General features: G+C 43.3%; 1 protein-coding gene across 6 annotated transcripts in view; it reads right to left on the bottom strand.

Annotated features, from left to right (window-relative positions):
- Positions 1–21,662, bottom strand: part of TTC29 (tetratricopeptide repeat domain 29) — a 562,022-nt gene that overhangs the window by 349,797 nt on the left and 190,563 nt on the right. For all 6 annotated transcript variants that reach the window (XR_010177479.1, XM_063920589.1, XM_063920588.1 and 3 more), the window contains exon 5: positions 13,687–13,872. Coding sequence is in view for 5 of the 6 variants with exons in the window: in XM_063920589.1 (XP_063776659.1) it covers positions 13,687–13,872 (186 nt within the window). In the remaining variant the exon portion in view is untranslated. The remainder of the gene's footprint in view (positions 1–13,686; positions 13,873–21,662) is intronic.

Genomic DNA, 21,662 nt, shown 5'->3' with positions numbered 1-21,662 from the left:
TAGATTCCTGGTAGGCCGACGTGTCTGTGTGGGGCCTGTTTTGTGTGTTGTCATGGGCACCCCCCTCATGACAGACAGTCCACTGCACTCATTACACTGCATTGTCCCCATTCATTCTGTTATTCCATCTCTGCAGTACAGCATCTCTGCCTTCCAATGATGCTGCCATGGCTACACGGTATCTTATACCTCTTGTGCTGCCTATGTCGGGCCACTTTTAAAAACTTTTAGAGAGCCACTGTTAGTTCCCAATCTGCCCCTGCAGACACAACTGCAGCAAAAGACGTAAGGAAGGCCGCAATTGCTTAAAATCAGGCCCTATGAGGAGGGATCTCTCACTCCTCAACAGACCCCACCCCCTCATCAGACCACACCCCTATTAGGGTCGCTTCCATAAATTTCCTGGGTTAGTTTTCCATTCTAATCCACCTGTGGCTACCACATTAATGCGCTCTTCGACATTCCATAAGTCATATCTACCCAGGTCATACCCATAACATATCCACAACACATGTCATCTAGACACATTACAATGGCTTTTACAGTTGACATTATGTGTTCTATAGACAGAACAAATGGAACTACAAACATAGTTGAACATTGGGCCTAATTCAGACCTGATCGCTACTACTAGGCTGCGTTTTCGTAAAGCGTGCGATCAGGTCTGAACTGTGCATGCGTATGCACCTTAATGCGCAGGCGCGTCAGTCCGCAGTGACTGGGATCGGCGGGCAGCGACTGTATGTGCGAGAAAAACGAAAGAATGGGCAATCACAAGGTGACTGACAGGAAGAGGCGATTTGTGGGTGGCAACTGACCGTTTTTAAGGAGTGTCCAGAGAAACGCAGGAGGGACCAGGGGTTTGGAGGGAGGGTTTCTGACGTCAGCTCCGGACCCTATCATCGCACTGGAAGAGTAAGTCCTGGGCTGTGCAGAGACTGCACAAACTTCTGTTTGTGCCGCTCTCCTGGACATGCGATCGCACCCCTGCACAGCAATTTCCGCCTCCCCTGTAGGCATCCTAGCGATCAGGTCTGAATTAGGCCCATTGTACAGTATTCCCCACAAGAATAACCAATACATTTGTCATTTAAATCCATTATCACCGACAAACCAATAAATACAGTAGTACACAGCACATTTCACAACCAATCGCCTTTCACCATCCTCAGATACCAACTCCCTGTATGCTCTACAGTACCAGAAATCAACCCTGCATCTATCAACCTGGATTAAGCAGTCAATGTATATGCACCAGTAAATATTCAGTTAAGGAAATAAGATCAGTTTGTTTGGATTACTATTATCAATGGCAGGTAGAAATTGTATGCATTGGCTGGACAGAAACATTCAAAATTGGGTTGGCTAATTGGTCTGGTAAAACCAAACACAGACATTCTAACACATTTATTGTTTACCAACCAAAGTGGTAATTTCTGAACAAGCAAATAAGTGAGTGTGTATATGATATACAGTATATATTCATACTTACTGCATTAATAATATTCAGTAGACATACAGTACAGGTTGAGTCTCCCTTATCCAAAATGCTTGGGACCAGAGGCATTTTGGATATCGGATTTTTCCGTATTTTGGAATAATTGCATACCACAATGAGATATCATGGCGATGGGATCCAAGTCTAAGCACAGAATGTATTTATGTTTCATATACACCTTATACACACTGCCTGAAGGTAATTTTAGCAATTATTTTTAATAACTTTGTGCATTACACAAAGTGTGTCTACATTCACACAATTCGTTTATGTTTCATATACACCTTATACACACAGCCTGGAGGTCATTAAATACAATATTTTTAATAACTCTGTCTATTAAACAAAGTTTGTGTACATTGAGCCATCAGAAAACAAAGTTTCACTGTCTCACTCTCCGTCAAAAAATTCCGTATTTCGGAATATTCCGTATTTCGGAATATATGGATATGGGATACTCAACCTGTATATTAGATTTCAAAAAAGCTACATTAGCCCAAAAGTTAGAAATTAAGGGGTCAAGGTTCCTTTTGTACTTTTGGCCAAAGCCTTAAGTTCAAAGTCAAGATTTTCTTATTCTGACTAATTTTAAAGTATCTTTAGGCCATTTGGATTTCTCTTTGGAAGCTCAAAGCTACAGCTGCCATGCGTCTGTATCAGAAATACCTGAGAAAAGCACAAATTATAATGTAATTGAAAAATACTGAGAACATCATAAAACATTTAAAAAAGACTGGAAACCCATCTTAAATAAGTAAAAAAAGGACAAGAAAAAGAACATTGATATAGTTCTGAAAAAGTTAGCTGACAGGCAGCCCTGCAAACAAAAGATACAATCTGATTTGCAAAAATCTTATTTATAAATTTCTATAGTTGCCTGTTAATTATAAACCTATGTATTTGTTACTGGAATATATTGGTAGTGGATCTCATGCCATCAGGTACAATCACAATAACCCTTTAGATATTATAGGCTATCAACGTTACACTACTGTAGCACTGACAGAAGAACTTCATGGTATGTGGTCTATAGATCTATAGTTTCTAATTAGATAGTAGGTCAACACCAAATGGTCAACATACATTAGGTTGACATAGTCAACAGGTCAACATGGTCATTAGGTCGACCTATGAAAGGTCGACGGAGCTTATTATCGACAGGTACAAAAAGTCGACAGGTTCACATGGTCGACAGGCTAATGGTCGACACACATATGGTCTACATGGGTTTTTTTTTCAACTTTTTCATACTTTTCTTCCACATGGACTACACTTGGGAATAGTAACCTGTTGCGAGTGCAGCAGTAGCGGAGCAAGACAACTTGCCTGAAGCATGGCGAGCAAAGGGAGCCATGCAAGGGGACGCGGTGCACTAATTGGGGGTCCACGTGCTGAGACGGCAAAAACGCCACCAAAAATGAAAGAAAAATAATAGGATTTTAATTACCTACCGGTAAATCCTTTTCTCGTAGTCCGTAGAGGATACTGGGGTCCATTTAGTACCATGGGGTATAGACGGGTCCACTAGGAGCCATGGGCACTTTAAGAATTTGATAGTGTGGGCTGGCTCCTCCCTCTTTGCCCCTCGTACCAGACTCAGTCTAGGAAACTGTGCCCGAGGAGACGGACATACTTTGAGAGAAGGATAGATAAGGCTAGTGGTGAGATTCTGAACCAGCACACACAACAAGAGAAAAGCCAAACTAACCAAACTTGAAACAGGAACAGCAACGACTGAACCAACATTACTTAACCAATTAATAGTGCAGGAAGAACAAAGCACTGGGCGGGCGCCCAGTATCCTCTACGGACTACGAGAAAAGGATTTACCGGTATGTAATTTAAATCCTATTTTCTCTTACGTCCTAGAGGATACTGGGGTCCATTTAGTACCATGGGGATGTACCAAAGCTCCCAAACCGGTTGGGAGAGTGCTGAGTTTCCTGCAGAACTGATTGACCAAACTGAAGGTCCTCAGAGGCCAAAGTATCAAACTTGTAGAACTTAGCAAATGTGTTCGAACCTGACAAAGTAGCTGCTCGGCAGAGCTGTAAACCCGAGACACCCCGGGCAGCCGTCGATGAAGAACCCACCGACCTAGTAGAGTGGGCCTGTACAGATTTTGGACACAGCAAACCTGCCGTGGAGTAAGCATGCTAAATAGCAAGCCTGATCCAGCGTGCAATGGACTGCTTTGAAGGACACCCAATCTTATTAGGATAATAAAGAACAAACAGCGAGTCAGATTTTCTGTGATGAGCTGTTCGCTTTACATACACCTTCAAAGCCCTCACAACATCCAAAGACTTTGACATAGCAGAGGTGTCGGTGACAACCGGATCCACAATAGGTTGGTTGATGTAAAATGCAGACACCACTTTATGAAGAAATTGCTGACGAGTTCTGAGTTCAGCTCTGTCCTCATGGAAAATGAAATAGGGACTTTTGTGAGACAAAGCCTCCAGCTCCGACACACGTCTTGCTGAAGCCAAAGCCAACAGTGTGACGGTCTTCCACGTAAGATATTTTACGTCCACCTCCTGTAACTGTTTAAACCAGTCCGATCGGAGGAACTGCAGCACCACAGTGAGATCACAAGGTGCAGCGGGAGGCACAAAGGGAGGTCGGATGTGCAGAACACCTTTCAAGAACGTCTGGACCTCAGGGAGAGAAGCCAAATTTTTCTAAGAGAAAATGGACAAGGCCGAAATCTGAACTTTTATGGAGCCCAGACGCAGGCCCACATCCACGCCTGCCTGTAGAAAAAGCAGGAAACGTCCCAGATGAAATTCCACTGCAGAATAATTTCTGCTCTCACACCAAGAGGCATATTTCTTCCAAATACGATGGTAATGCTTAAACGTTACCCCCTTCCTGGCTTCGATCATAGTCGGGATAACCTGTGTGGGATCCTTCTCCTGGCTAGAAACAGTTGTTCAATTTCCATGCCGTCAAACGTAGCCGCGGTAAGTCCTGAAAGACGAACGGGCCCTGTTGCAGAAGATCCCCGGGAAGAGGTAGATGCCATGGATCTTCGAGGAGCATCTCCAGAAGGTCCGCGTACCAGGCCCTTCTTGGCCAGTCCGGAGCAATGAATATTGCTTGAACCTTTTCCCTTTTTATTCTCTTTAGAATTCTTGGGATCAGAGGAAGTGGAGGAAAAACGTACACCATCTGATAGACCTATGGAGTTGTCAAGGCGTCTACCGCCACTGCCTGTGGGTCTCTCGACTTGGAACAATACCGCTTGAGCTTCTTGTTGAGACGAGAGGCCATCATGTCGATCTGTGGATATCCCCATCCACTTGTCAAGCACCTGAACACATGCAGGTGAAGGCACCACTCCCCCGGGTGCAGGTCGTGTCTGCTGAGGAAGTCTGCTTCCCAGTTCTCTACTCCCGGAATGAAGACCGCTGACAACGCCACAGCATTTCTTTCTTTCCAGAGGAGAATTCGTCACACCTCTGGCATTGCTGCTCTGCTTTTCGTTCCGCCCTGTCGGTCTATGTACGTCACTGCCATCACATTGTCTGACTGGACCTGAATGGCCCGATCTTCAAGAAGATGTGAGGCCTGCAGAAGGGCGTTGTATATGGCCCTGAGTTCCAGAATGTTGACTGGAAGGACGACTTCCTGACTTGACCATCTTCCTTGAAACTGCACCCCTTTGCATGACTGCTCCCCAACTTCTGAGGCTTGCGTCCAGTTCTGAATTCCGAACCTCCGACCCTCGCAGAGGTGAGAAGTCTGTAGCCACCACAGAAGGGAGATCCTGGCTTTTGGTGACAGATGGATCCTCTGGTGCATGTGAAGATACGATCCGGACCATTTGTCCAACAGATCGAGCTGGAAGGGTCTTGCGTGAAACCTTCCGTATTGAAGAGCCTTGTAAGAGGCCACCATTTTCTCCAGAAGGTGAATGCACAGATGCACCGACACCCGGATTGGCTTCAGGACATCCCAAACCATCGACTGGATTACCAATGCCTTCTCCAATCGAAGGAACACTTTCTGCGACTCCGTGTCCAGTATCATTCCCAAGGTGAGACTTTGGAAGGTTCAGAATCCACTCGTGATCCTGGAAGAGCTTGGTTGAGAGACCAATGCTATCCAACAAACTTTCCCTGGACGGTGCTTTTATCAGGAGATCGTCCAGGTACGGAATTATGTTCACTCCCTGTTTGCGGCGTAGAAACATCAACTCTGCCATCACCTTGTTGAACACCCTCGGTGCCATGGACAGACCAAATGGCAGGGCCTGGAACTGGTAGTGACAGTTCTGAAGTGCAAACCGTAGATAAGCCTAATGAGGCGGCCAGATCGGAATGTGAAGGTACGCATCCTTGATATCCAGAGACACTATGAATTCCCCCTCCTCCAAACCTGAGATTACCGCTCCCAGAGACTCCATCTTGAATTTGAACACTTGTAAGTACAGGTTTAAAGATTTGAGGTTCAGAATCGGTCTTACCGAACCGTCCGGTTTCGGTACTACGAACAAGTTGGAATAGTACCCCTTGTTGAGCAGATGAGGTGGAACTGGAACAATGACCTGAGTCCGTACCAGTTTTTGGATGGCATGCTGTAAAGTAATACTTGCCTCTTGTGAAACTGGCAAACCTGATTTGAAGAATCTGTGACGTGGGAGCTTTAGGCACCTCTGGATTTGCCCTTGAACTTGGCCGTCCGAAAGGACTGTAACTTAGAAGCTGAATAAGTCTTCTTGGTTGGGGCTGCGGAAGGAAGATACGTAGATTTATCCGCAGTAGCTGTGGAGATCCATTTGTCTAGTTCATCTCCAAACAAGGCCTCTCCTGTGAATGGCAGGCCTTCCACGCCTTTCCTGGAGTCCGTGTCAGCAGTCCAGTGGCGTAGCCACAAGCCTTTGCATGCTGACACTGCCATAGCGGTGGTGCGTGCGTTAAGCAAGCCTATCTCTTTTATGGCTTCCACCATAAAGATCGCAGAGTCCTGTATATGCTGCAGGAGTAAAACAACATCTCCCCTAGACAAGGAATCTAACCCCTTAATTAGGTTACCTGACCATTTTGATATGGCTTTAGTGATCCACGCACATGCAATAGTGGGTCTTTGGGCCCCCCCAGCAGCTGTGTACAATGATTTGAGTGTAGATCAGCCGTGTCTTTTAGGGAGGCAGCACCAGGAACAGGCAATACAATTTTTTGTGACAGCCTAGAGACTGGTGCGTCAACTATTGGTGGATTTTCTCATTTTTTTCCTATCCTCCAGAGGACAGGGAAAAGATGAGAGCAACCTTTTAGGGATCTGAAATTTATTATCAGGATTAACCCACGGTTCTTCAAACAGGATATTCAATTCCTTTGACACAGGAAAAGTGACTGAGGACATCTTTTTTTTATATTATAATAATATTCCTCACACTCCTCTGACACCTTATCAGGAATATGCAGAACATCTCTGATAGCCTCTATAAGAGTCTCTATTCCCTGTGACAGAGCCGCATCCCCCCCTCCAAGTCTACCTCACCCTCCTCCAAGTCTGACCCATCAGCGTCAGAGTCAGATTGCAGGATATGGGCCAGAGATCACTTTTGCGGACAAATGGGAGGGGATTGAGATGCTGTTTTGGGGACTGAGTCTCTGTTCATAAACTCATCCACAGTCTGTTTTAAGTATTGCGTCTCTTTCTTATTGCGGGACAATTTTGTAGAAAGAGCGGAGATCATTCCTTAAGAGAATTAACCCACTCCTGTTCAGCCCCGCTATTCTGTGAACCCTGAGTACCCAGTAGTCAAGAAAAACACTCCGCTGTACAAGAAACACACTCTTTGCCTGACATAATGTAAATGTGACAGTACACACACACACACACACACACACACACACACGAAAAGATTAAGCACAAGTAACCCACAAAGAGCCCTTCATGGAGACACAGAGTTGTTTGGAGCCAGCCCCCACCGCGCCCTTACCGGTAATGCCAAGATTAGCCGGGTCGCAGACTAAGTACCTTGATTGGGGACTTACAGATTGGTCCTCCGTTATCTTGGCTGACTGAGGTGTTAGTCACGATTAGGCATACGCAGCATACCTGGGCGCAAGGAGGCGCGCCTAGCCGAAGGGAGGTGCACAGAGCATTTGGCGTTACCTTTGACTGTAATACCTAAGATCATCCACCAGATGTCGCTTTTTAAAATCACCAATGCGCAAGCGTGTGGTCTCCATTAAAATACTATACTGAACTACAGCGTAAGAACTACTTTACTGGAGCATCTCATTACGCTACATTATGCTACAGTATGTCATACAGTCTATAACAGTATATAAAGTACAGATGCAAATAGTACAGCATATACAGATGCAAACAAACAAGTTACAGATACAGTATGGTCTATTGATGTTAGGGATATGTGAGCGCCTTGTGCATGCAAACGCAGCTAATGTGTGATAGGAATAATGCAGTTCATTGACTTTACAGTATGTACAGTGCACGAAATGAGTGTCCGAATCCCCTAACGGCATAAACGAACACCAATGGGAAGGAATCGGTATTTGCAGTACTTTTACACATGAACTTGAGAATCTTCCATGCAGTGTTGTCGGCAAGCGATGAAAGCTCCCGCCTGCCATGCTGGGAGTCCCGGGTTCAATTTCCAAAGTGCCAATTTTTTTCTTTTCTTTTTTTTGTATTCCCATGACATTCACTTTATTATTATTTTTTTCTGTGTAATCCACTGTAAAACATTCAAAGGAAGGGTGCACACAGGTTTCACACAAATCGGGGTAAATCTGCAGGAGTGACTCATTCGCTATCTAAAATACACAGCGGTAATGAGCACCTATAGACACACCAGTAAATATAAATTAGTGTATTCTGACGCAACTGTTTGAGCAACACAGTACTGTAGATCGTCGGCGTTAGAGAATCTGTGTTGTGAGAATCTGTGTTGTACATTACAAGCTGTTCGTGCTAATTAGTACACTACTAGAAATTATTCCTTTCACACATTAGTTGCGTCTGCATACACAAGTGTTCACACATAAGTTGCGTCTGCATACACAAGTGTTTTAACACATTCGTTTGCGTCTGAATAAACTATTTTTTTCTTTTTTACTCTGTCCGTCTGACCATTGGTCACCATCTGTGTGTACACTATGCAGTACAGGACTGTATATTAACATTGCAGTCGTCACTAACCATTTGCCAGAGTTTGTACTGTAGCTATTCAAACTAAAGTACTGGATTAGTGATGGAGATGTGTATTGCATGCTGAGTATCTAGTCGTGCCTCAACATGCCTGTCTGTGATTAAACTCAGCAACCTAAGCTATCTCCTAGGCATGACAAAACCTCCGTCTAGGCGCAGAAACTGTCAAGACAACGGAGGACCCATCTGTAGTACACTAACCGTCACTCCCCCCTGGTACCGCTGAGGTAATTTGGAGTCACACCGGAGGAGCTGCGCGTCCCTGTCAGTCAGCGTCTGTGTCCACTGCAGAGGTAATATGGCGCTGGTGAGCTCATAGTGATGCCCCGCCCCTTCAACGGCGCGCGGTCTTCCGCTTTTATTATACTGGCTGAGGCAATTTGTGTGCCTAAAATGGAGCAGAACCTTTTTAAGGCTGTGTTTGCCAGTTTGGGTACTGTGTACAGTGTACTGAGACGGAGTCGTGTACTGTGTCTGGATACGCATTCCGCCCTGTTTAGAAGCCATGTGTCTCCGTACCCTCGTGCCGCCATAATGGCCGGCGCCCCACTAGCCGGGTCGCCGGCTCAGTACTCACCATTCTTCATTCTTCTGGCTCTGTTAGGGGTGGCGGCGTGCTGCGGGAATGTACGTTCGCCGTGGTAGGGCTTGCGAATAGTTCCCTCAGGAGCTCAGTGTCCTGTCAGTGGGGAACGGGACCATTAACCCTTCAAGACGTTCCCCCATCCCCCCCCCCCCCCCTAAGTCCCACGAAGCAGGCAGGCTGGTGCCAACCAGCCCTGCCTGAAAATAACAAACATATATAATAAATGCAGAAAACTCTTCAGTAGCTTCCTTCATGCCGGGCACATTTTCTAAACTGAGTCTGGTAGGAGAGGCATAGAGGGAGGAGCCAGCCCACATTATCAAATTCTTAAAGTGCCCATGGCTTCTGGTGGACCCGTATATACCCCATGGTACTAAATGGACCCCAGTATCCTCTAAGACGTAAGATAAAATACATTTTAAAAATGCGGTGTTGACCATATTCTATGTCAACATGTTCACGTGTCGACATTTTGTACCTGTCGACCTTTAACAGGATGACATAATGACCATGTCGACCATTTGGTGTCGGACTAATGATTGTAGACCTTCTGACTGTAGATCTATTGAACCTCAACTGAACTTTAGCTTTTTAGGTTTGGGGGACTTGGGCACTTAAATTGTGTGTGTGTATATGGGCGTGTGTGAGGTGGATTAGGGTTTCTTGTGCAGAAAGTCTTCAGTGCTACATAAAAAGGAGGCATAATCACACATCATGCTGTCATTTCAAGTCATCTAGGATACGTGTACTGTGCATCACTTCCCCAGCTGTTGGGCTGCACCCTGCCTTGGGCACAAAGCAGGTGAAAACGTTTCCTCCCTAGTTTTCATGAATGTGTGTGACATTACATCCCAAAGGGGGACAGTCCATGAAAAGCTGGACTCTCCCAACAAAATTGGATAAGTTGGGGGTATGCAGAAATACATACAGTAGTTATACACAGTGGTCGAACTGTGCTGGTATGCGGCGGTATAGCATACTGGAACTTCAATTTACACTGTCCAGGAAGTCCAGTGAGCTGCCGCAGTGAAGGTGCCCGTAACTACTGGCATTAGAATGAGTCACACTGGCTCACTATATGCTGTTGCGCTGCCTGACACCCGTGCCCCAGACTCAAAGCAGCCATCAGCCGCTGCCTGAACATGGAACATTGGTGATTGACAGCGGCCAGAGGGGAAGGAGGGACCACTCTCCTCCCAGCTCCTCCACCCCAGGCCAGATACAGTAACAGTGGACTTCTGATGAAACTGCTATGTAGACATGCAGAGAAATGAGTCAAGCCACGCTCCCATTGATGAAATTTGTGGAAGCATTCACTTTTTCGTGCGGGTCTCCGAGGTACCGGCGCAGCCAATTATACTAGCGGGTCTCTTCCACAGGCACGCTACAGGAGATCAACCAGCGATATGCCTTCCATGCACCACGGGCGCCACAAGCCGCAGCGCAGCATAGAGTACCGGCATGCTCTCCTCCACTGTCATAGGAGTAGAGAGGTTACACACTGCAGCACTCCAGGACTGCACAGGGGATCCGGTCTGAAGATCGGCACTGTCTAGGTCGACCACTATAGGTCGACAGTCACTAGGTTGACAGGGTTGGAAGGTCGACATGGTTTCTAGGTCGACATGTGCTAGGTTGACAGGTCGACATGAGGTTGTTTTTGTGTGTGTTGTTTTCTGCGTACAGTGACCGGGTAGCCGAATTAGTGCTACGTGTCCCCTCGCATGGCTTGCTTTGCTCGCCATGCTTGACTGTCGACCTATAGTGGTCGACCTAAACATTGCCGACCTAGACACTGTCGATTTGATGATCCACACTCCTGCACAGACTCTCCCTGTCACCCTCAGTCACCCACTGCCTCTCCTTTTCACTCATTCTCCATCACCCTCTGCTTGTCACCCTGTTACCATCTCCCTCTGTTTGTCACCATCTCCGTCCCCCACTGCTTCTTTCAGTCACCCTCTGCTTGTCACGCACTCCATGTCCCCATCACCCACTGTTTCTGCTTGTGGTGTAGATTATTAGCTCTACACTAAAAAGATCTAGTCAATAGGTCAACCCCAAATGGTCGACATGTGTTAGGTTGACAGAGTCAAAACGTCGACAGGGTCAAAATGTCAATATGGAATAGGTTTACAGAATAAAATTCGACAGGGTCAAAAAGTCAACATGGAAATGGTCGACACAAAGAGGTAGACACAATTTTCTTATTTTTTGGGTGTTTTGTCACTTTTCTGGCACATTAGTGTACCGCTTGGCTTGCCATGCTACGGGTTACTATTCCCAATCGTAGTCCACGTAGATGGTAAAGTATGAAGAAGTTGGGGAAAAATAAAATAAATAAAGTAAAAAAAGTGTGTGGATCACTGTCATGTTGACCTCTTGAACCTGTGTACTTTATATGTCGACATTCTGACCCTGTCGACCATTAGTGGTCGACCTATTGACTATATACCTTTTTAGTGTAGATCTATAGACCAGATACGATGAGGGGCTGGCAGGCTGATCGAACTCAGGGCTAACGGGCTGCCTGTCATTCAAGAAATAGGGGCGGGGCCACATGTAAAAAAAAAAAAACACCTGACAAACAAAGCGGCCCCGCAAGTGCGTTGGCCAACTGGAATCTTTCCTTGTGAGTTTTGCATCCAATCTGCACCTGGCCAAAAGCAAAATTTTTTGATGCATGAAATTACTACATACAGTAAGTAGGTCAATTCTTTAGACTATGACTTAAGACTATGATTAAATTAATAAGGACCCTGACAGTCATTTCAGAAGCCAGATGGGAATCTATCCATTCTATATAATACAAGGATAAGGGTGTTCCTCACCTCTGTTATGTGCGCCGGCGGCCACCACACAGATCAATTGACTCACAGTTGAAAGTGAGACTGCAGGGAGATGTTACAGCCTACTACCCTGCTGCTGGTAATATTAATAATAATGCCTTTGAGAAAGTCATGGGTGTGTGATGAAACGTGTTAGGGGGGTCATTCCGACCCGTTCGCACGCTGCTGGTTGTCGCAGCGGTGCAAACAGGTCTGGACTGCGCCTGAGCGGCACCCGCAATGCGCACGCGCATCGTTGCCCAGCGACAGCTGTCGCCGGGCAATGACCAGAAGAAAGAAGATAGTGATCGCTAGCGCGACCGCAAGAAGATTGACAGCGGGGAGGCGCTTCGGAATGGAAACTCGCTGTTTTCTGGGAGTGATAAGTCCAACGCAGGCGTGTCCAGGCGTTTCGAGGGAGGATGTCTGATGTCAATTCCGGGACCTGAATCGCTGGATCGATCGCACAGGGTAAGTAACTCTTACCCTGGTCTATTTTACAGGAATCTTTTTTTGCATAGCAGGGCTGCACAAGCGTTCACAGCCCTGCTATGCAGAAATACACTCCCCCATAGGCGGTGTCTAGTTGATCGCATGGGCAGCAAAAAGTTGCAATGCGCGATCAACTCGGAATGACCTCCTAGGACTCCTCCTATTGTTCACATGCATCCGGCACAAAGAACACACATACCTTACTCCAGTTCACTATATTGTGAGGTGACAGTACGGCATACAGAGTGGAGCTCTCGGCGGCCGGGACGAGCATTGCCGCATACCAATGAGGGAGCACAGCAGCAGAGGTGAACACAGCTCCGGTGGCCGGTACGAGCTGCGTCACTCAGAAGTGAGGGATCACTGCAGCTGAGGTGAGCACAGCCTTGCTCTAGCCCCTCTCCTTTCTCCAACTACGGCCAGGCAACACTGTGGGACGCATACAAATACAATGATAAATGTCCCATGGCACAACCTGGGGACCTATGCTGCCCTCTGTAAATAAGGATCACCAAATCCTACTTATAGAAAATGCAAAGATGAGTTATAGAGTGGGTGCTCAGTCCCGATTCAAAACAACACATAGTTAAAAATGAATACTTAACAAGTGATAAGTCCGTTACAAGTCCTTTTGTTTGCACAAATATCCTTATGTAGATGAACAGTCTCTTTTTGTGAGCATGAATTCACTTCCACAGTATCCAAATAGTGTAATGCGTCCCCTTTGCTCACCATGCTGCAGGCAAGGTGCTTCGCCCCACTATCGCTGCACTCAGCACAGTTTAATATACCCAACTGTACTCCACATGAATGGTGTGAAGTATGATAAAGATGTAAAAAATGCAAAAACAATATGTAAAACGTTGTGTCAACATGTGTTGACCATATTTGTTGACCATTGTCATGTCGACCATTTGAACATGTCAAACTTTTGTACCTGTCGGCCTTTTCCAGTGTCGAACTACACATTGTCTGTCTTTACATTGGAACCTGGCAAAATTACAGTAGGTGTAAATCCTCTTTAAAGTACATTTGAGGTTACATGAAACTATAGATTTTGTCTTCATAGACTGCTCTAGAGCTAATATTCTTACCGTGATCTTCAGCCACCTGCCCAAGATTTGCATGTGCCTCAGCTTCCTTTTTCCCGCCATCAGTTTTTATTTTTGAAGCTGTCTGAAAACAGCATTCGAAAAAGTGATTTGAAAGCCAATGGTCGTCATGTCTTTTGAAGTACTGAGCCAGTGCAAACTGATTTTTGTACACTTCTTCATAGTAACCTTGAAACAAAGAAAACCATATATAAGTTAAGTTTTTACAAACAAAAATATGTAAAAATATTACTGTATAAATAAGATATAAATAAATAAAGTTTCATGCATGAGGAAAGAAGGTAAAATATTTGACAGTTTAACAAGTTTTGCTAAATGGGATACTAAAATTATCAGAATTTTGTTTAATTTATGTTTCCGTCTAAAGATGGCATTGACGATGGACATAGTTAATATCTAAAATGTGCATATATAATTTTTCACAAAACAATTTTACTGTTAAAAAGAAGCAGCTGCTTATATATTAAAATATATTTTTTCAGGTGTGCCCTTTAATTACATTTTTCCCATCCCATATGCCTTCTGCATAAAACATTCATTTAACCTATTGTAAGTCACTGCAAAGATTTTTCTTTACTGCATTATTAGACTCCTAAAGTTCTTTAATGACTCACTCACACATACTGGGTGATATTGAAATGATATATAACGCCCAATCTCCTTTCTAAAGTAATCCCGTTATCACGCATAGCGCGTCCATAGTAATCAGGCTTAGCCGCGTATAGGGTTAGGACGCCTCGCTACGGATGATACCACACCCGTCAGCTGATGTGGATGGGGGTAGAAAGATACCGCCCCCTGATGTGATTCCGGCTTTACATTTAGTATTTTGTGATGCATTTTTGTATGGGATCCCCATGTGCTTTGGATTCATCACACTTTTATCACTACTGGGAAGCAAGCGCTAGCGCATGACAAATAGGTCATGGCACATTCTAAAATTCTTTCCTATTTTTCATTTTGCTTTTATGTGTATGTTAGAGGTTCAAAAGCACAATAACTGATAGCAGTGAACAAGTCATAAAGCAAATATCAGTCAGCAAACAGGATACTGTATAAACAAATAATGTATTCAATTATATTGGGTGTCTATAATTAAAAATCGCCTATTCCAAGCAGTCTACGGCAAAAACTACTTATCAGACTGTCGCCAAATTTTCAGTACACCTTAATGAGGCCATGGGAAGGAATATCACGGGCACTCAAGCCTAACAACACAAGGAAACGCATACAGCCGCAATGCAAGGAACCTCACTCTCAGCAGAGGTACTTTCAGTGTGCCCTCTCATCCAGACATGTCTGTCACCTGCACTACAATACTCTGTATCCGTGAAGGGATGGCCATGTAGACCGGACAACAGAAGCGAACGTTACTTTCTATCACTTCCGTCTGAACCAACAGCGCTCACGCTCTCCCTTTAACCCAATCACTGCCCACCACACGGATTGAAAGTAGAAGTGTGCACTGAGAGATTCAGACCCCTTTTTTTTCTTCTATGTTATATGATGCAATATGAGAATACATGCTACTTGATGTAAGAGGCTTCTATTGCTGGCTCACTACTGGATATAAGGAGACTGTTTATACACCTTTAGCTTGCCAGAAGTTGCGTGTTAAACATTTTAATATCATGTATATTCCAGAGTACTGCGCTCAATCCTAGGTTTTATGGATGGATTTTGGGTGTAGGATAGTGTTGCATACATTGTGGGCAGTTTCCTTCCCCATTGTCACTCAGGAATACTAAAAAATGTTGTAGTTTGGATAAATTTTGGGTAAATGCTTTACTTTTTCAAAACAGTAATAAAACAATGTCATCCGTGTTCATAAATAGGTGTTCATTCAATTGAAGTCGGATCCATTCCGACATTCATTTGTCGGAATGGATCCGACCTGGCCTTTTCAATGGACATCTCAATTCGACTTTTACAAAAGTCGAATAGAGAATCTCAGTCCAACATTTTTTTATGTCGGACTGAGATGGTCGAAAAGGTTCAACACAAGCACGTGGATCGGCAGTTATTCCGCCGATCCACGTGCTTTTCGACAAGTCAACTTCATCGACTTATCAAAAATTTTTGGGCTATATTGAATAGGTCGAATCACGATTCGACCTTAAAAAGTCAAAAACTGACGTCTTTTCAACAGACTGCAGTTTTCGACTTCAATTGACTATACCCCTTAGTATCCAATACACAACATATAACGAGTTTGACAAGCAAATTTCTTAATTTGGTGCTGACACTCCTTAACCTATCGGAATGCGTCAATACTTGCAGAAAACACACAAAACTACAAATGTCCAGGGTTTAAAATGTCCCGTTATGCACCATCTGTGCAGCACTAAATTCGGAATGAGTTTGTCAATAAAAGTTGATGGGTAAAGTCTCAAGTGCATGGAGAAGAAACAATAATTAGGTATAGCACAAATTATTCAAGTACAGTTCAGACACAGTCTCCGGCGTCCTGCACGTCTGTATTTTAGTAAGCGCTCTGTTGCACAAAGGGAAAAGGACAGTACAAGGGGGCTTCACGTTAAGCTGACTCTGGTGTGGGCTGAAAGTGGGGAGATCGGGGAACTCCGGACTGATCCTCCTTCCCTCTCCCCGGCTGCCAGTGGTGCGCCCAGGTTCAGACGTCCCTCTGGAGACCGATCGGTTTGGGAGGTGGATCCTGCCTAGGGTGGGGGTGATCACATTGGCTGAATCCCATTGGTGCATTGGTGTAACCAGCTCTGCTCCCAACTGATGTCATTAATTAATCCTCAGGTGTTGTCAAGATAGATTTCCTTCCATTCATCAACTCCATAGCTCAAGGTATAATGAATATAAAATTAAATGTAAAATTAGATACATATAATCGAATCGATTTAACAGTCTCGTACCATTTACATAGTGATGAATTGAGTCCATAATATACCCCATTCAGGAGGTGCATAATTTACTTCTTGCATATAATTGATTTCACCTCATTTTCAAGGTTTAATCCAAATGGGGACAAAGTTTTGAAATCATACATTCACCTCAATTCTATGTTGTTGATCTTTTCAGTAAAGTTCCCCCCCCCCCAGCTCCAAATAGGGTGTACTGTACTTCGTGTATTCTTGAAAGGTTATGTTCCTCATAGCCCCATTTAATGATGCGAATATGCTCGTTTATTTGTGTTTGAAGTGGACGCGTGGTGCGGCCCATGTACAGTCTATTGCCACCGACATTCTAACAAGTAAATAACTTCTTTACTGTTGCATGTCTTTCTTTAATGTCGTAGAATTTTTGTGTGCTGTTTGATCTAAAACCAGTTACTGGTTTAGTGCTGGGTGGTCCCCCATTCCTACATCCCAAAAATGTACCACCATAATAGAACCCTTTCTTCGGTTCTATTCCGTTAATGTTGGACTGTATGTATCGTTTTGGTGGCATGTGGCTATGTACCAGTTTTTGTTTGAGATCAGGTGTTCTTCTAAAGATTACTTTGGGTTTTGTATTTAGGAGATCACTCAAAGTTTCATCCTCCATCAGTAGCGGCCAGTGCTTAAGTATATGTTGTACTGATTTAGCTTGTTCTGTGTAGTTTGTCATGAATAGTAGTTCCCTTGTATGTTCCCCCTCCCCTTTGTCTTTATATTTCAGTAATTGTGATCTGTCTATTTCCCCAACTTGGTTGAAAGCTTCCTCTACCAACACTGTCTCATAATGTTTCTCTAAATTCTGCTACTAGCTCTCTGCCCTGTATCATGTAGTCAGATTTTTTGGAACAATTCCATCTCAGTCTCGTGAACTGTCCCTTTGCAACTGTCCTCAGCCTGTTTTAATATCATGAATTGAATCAGGCATTTTGCAGTGAACAATATTATACATGCATTATAAACTGACGAGCTACAAACACTGAGGCTTGTTATAGCTACTTTCTGTTGTAGTCGTAACGTGTTATGGTCACATCTGGTCATACTACCTGTGTTTTTGTGATAGCATGACACAAGGGGCAAATTTGCCTTATTATACCGTGATTTTTCGCATGAATATCTTAAAGACAAATGACAGCTATATATGTAGATCTGTGATACAAGCTGATCCACAACTAACTATTAAAGTTAACCTTTCATTTCTATACTGCTAATTATTATGTTGGGATGTAATAATGTGTGGCATATATATAAGAGGCATTGCTGTGTGAAATTATGAGTATACGGGGTGCTATTACTGTTTGGCATTATGTGTATAAAGTCGTTACTGTGTAGTGTAATGTGTATAAAGGGTACTACTGTGTGGTGTAAGAGAATAGGGAGCAATACTTTCTGGTATAATGTGAATAAGTACTAATACGGTGTGATGCAATATGAATAACAGACACTATTGTGTGATGTAATGTGAATAAGGGACACTATCATGTGATACAATGTGAATAAGGTTGCACTACTGTGTGGTGTAAATTGAATTGGGGTTACTATTGTGTAGCCACACCCCTTTCCAGCAAGATAATGGCCCTATTTTGATCCATGCACCTTTGGCGATCTGTGCTGTTAGGTGATGGGTGCTTTGCTGGGAGAGGGGTGCTTGGCCTGAGGCGGAGCTAGCGCCGTTGGTAGGAAGCACCAGCCAAAACCTTGGCTAGGGCATCAAATTGGTTAGGGCATGCTCTGTATGCAGTAGTTAATACCTACTAAAAGTGTTCCAAAGAAGGACAACCAGTGAACCAAAGGCAGGGTCATGGATGCCCACAGAATGCCACAGAAGACCTACTGCAGCACAAATTGCTAATACAAATTAATGCTGGCTATAATAGAAAGGTGTCAGAATACACAATATGGGGCAGCGCAGCCACAAACTGGTCAAAATGCTGAACCTTGTCTACCATCAAAAGCACCTACAATGGTCACGTGAGTGTCAGAACTGGACCATGTAGCAATGGAAGAAGGTGACCAGGTTTGATGAATCACGTTTTCATATTACATCATGTGGACAGCAGTGTGCGTCATTTAGTTGGGGAAGAGATGGCACCAGGATGCACTATGGGGAAAAAACAAGCCGGAGGCAGTGTGATGCTCTTGGCAATAGTCTGCCGGGAAACCTTGGGTCCACAAATTTGTGTGGATGTTACTTTAACCCATACCACCTACCTAAACATTGTTGCAGACCAAGTACACCCCTTCATGATATTCCTTGATGGCAGTGGCCACTTTTCATTCTGCCACACTGCAAAAATTGTTCAAGAATGGATTGAGAGACACAACAAAGAGCTGAAGGTGTTGCCTTGGCCAGAGGCCCCACCTCACAACTTACATGACTTAAAGGATCTGCTGCTCACATCTTGAGATACCACATGACTTCTTCAGAGGTCTTGTGGAGTCCATGCCTCCATGGACCTGTTTTGGTGGAACAAGGGTGACCAAAACATGGTTTTAATGTTATGGCTAATCAGTGTATATGTGCAAAATGTGTTGTGGACATACAATTTTTTTTATAATTGTACCTGGTGGCTTAAATATACAGCTTTACAGGGTAGTGGTGTCTGGGTCATATCATTTGTATAACATGTATGTAAGAGGGAACAAACTAAACTACTGTACAACATGCAGCTAGACCAGTGATTCACAAACTTTTTTGAGTCACGGAGCCCTAGAGTATCATAATTTTCTTTCACGGCACACCTAGGCCAAAAATTTCTTATTGAGTAATTTAGAAAGAAATATTAAATTAAATAAATTGTTTTTATAGGTCATCCTTAAGTTCAGTTGTGTGGTGAGGGACAGGATTCTCTTCTGTTTGTCCACATATTTTACGATTGGCAACCACCACCACAATAATTTGAACTGGTCCTGGACCACGGCACACAGTTTGAGAAACACTAAACTAGACAAATACCCAACATTTCATGCTGGTGGCCACAAATTACGCTCAAGATTTTAGTTTTGGGAGTATTTAATCGTATTTAAGAGTTTTGGGTCTCGGAAATAGGAAGGGTGACTTAAATACGCAGCTGTAATCAAAAAACTAAAATGTGTCCTATTGGGTAAAATCCCGATCTCAAAGCACTCAGCGCAGCTTTTAAGAAAACATGAAAGTCATGAGACATCTGCAGGGAGAGCAACAGGGCTCCAATTTGTCCATTAAATGAAGCTGTAAACATTGATTGTTTGCTCTAGATTCTTGGCACACTGAACCAGGCCAGATGTTAGGTCACTAAATGTTATCATCTCTAACTACATTACACTATTAAAACTGACCACAGGAGCACACAGGAATTTTATATAATAGCTTTAAAAAGTAGCTGTACTATCTTCCTGCTTTCTCTTTTTCTGTACCATCTTTTTGTGTCATGCAGGAAAATTGTATTTTATATACTGTAAGTCATAAAACTTTAAAAGTACATATATTTTAATCATTATATACACTATGCTATGAGTATGGGGGATAGAGTATAAGCTTTAGCCACCAAATGTCAATAATGTGTCGATCTGATGCATAGTTACAACGCTCACTATATTTAATAGACAGACCCCACTACAGTTTGCTGAAAAAGTAAAATGAGCATTTTCGAGTCATTACTTTTTTCAATAGAAATAAATAAAACCGATTATCTGTAAAGTATCTGGGCTAATGATCCTGCTTTAAGGTAAATGGAACAGATGTCAGTCATGGAATGAGATCCCAATATGCATGTAGCCTTTGGCAAATGTAATTTTAAAAGACAAAAGTCACTCAAAAAAAAAGTGCCTATGACTATTGCTCGTAGTTGCTATTAGCATTTCTTGTCATAACATTGAATTTTTAACTTTAAATAGCTAATAAAAGAAAAGAAAATGGAACCATAATTTCAATTGTATTGGCTAGTCCTGCTTACAGTGTGGCTATTTGATTTCCTATTGAGGAATATTAAGTTGTCAGCAAATAATAGGAATATGTTTAGTAACCAGGAACAGATGGCCTAATAAAGTACCTAGAATATGTTAGTTACTTATATTTTTATTGTATTATGATTTTATGTACATTGAACACCATAGGTGACATTACAACATCTAGGCCAGTGGCATACCTTCTTGGAATTTTTTACAGAGTCCTGAATTTTGGGGAGCAGATCAGCTTCCTGGATCCCACCCACTTCTACAGTGAAGTGGGTGGTCCGGGGTCTGATGACACATCATTGTGGCCAAGCACAATGCCCTCCCATTTTGACGTCAACCTCCAGAATCTCCCAGAAGAAACATTAAAAAGTTTATTAGATATTGTCAGCGGCCCCAAGATGTCTATTTGGAGATTAAAGGAATGGGCCCAAAACTGCTCCCATTAGTGCTAAATCCAACACGATCAGTAAGAAACTGTTAATATGAGAAGCATTCAGTAATACAATTTGCTTTATTTAATACAGTACAACTTTATTAACTCTTACAAAAAGTATCACTTGTTTTAATAAATGCAGCAACTGCCTAAAGGGCCCTATGACATTCTGGTAATTAACGAAAAGCATGAACTAGCAGCAGCTCAATAGAAGAAAATATAAGTAAAAATAACAGAACAAATACAAACTTACAAGCTATATAATAAATTGCATCAATATGTAAAATCAATGCATAAAAGCGTACAATGTAAACAAGCATTTATTATAATATTTAGTACATAATCACAATTTTATTTCAATTTTTGCCAGTTTGCTTAACCTTACATTGACTTATTCCTGGCTAAATGAAAACAGAGGCACACTTACTTGTAGCGAGCAAATATAGGGCTTAATTCAGACTTGATCGCAGAAACAAAATCTTTCTCTAATGGGCAAAACCATGTGCACTGCAGCTGGGGCAGATATAACGTGCAGAGAGAGTTAGATTTGGGAGGGTTATTTTGTTTCTGTGCAGAGTAAATACTGGCTGCTTTATTTTTGCAATTTAGATTTCAGTTTGAACACACCCCACCGAAATCTAACTCTCTCTGCACATGATATATCTGTCCCACCTGCAGTGCAC

Source organism: Pseudophryne corroboree, chromosome 1 (genome assembly GCF_028390025.1).
Source record: "Pseudophryne corroboree isolate aPseCor3 chromosome 1, aPseCor3.hap2, whole genome shotgun sequence".
Classification (NCBI taxonomy): Eukaryota; Metazoa; Chordata; class Amphibia; order Anura; family Myobatrachidae; genus Pseudophryne; species Pseudophryne corroboree.
The sequence above is the reverse complement of the archived record's forward strand: the minus strand, read 5'-3'. Positions and strand labels throughout refer to the sequence as shown.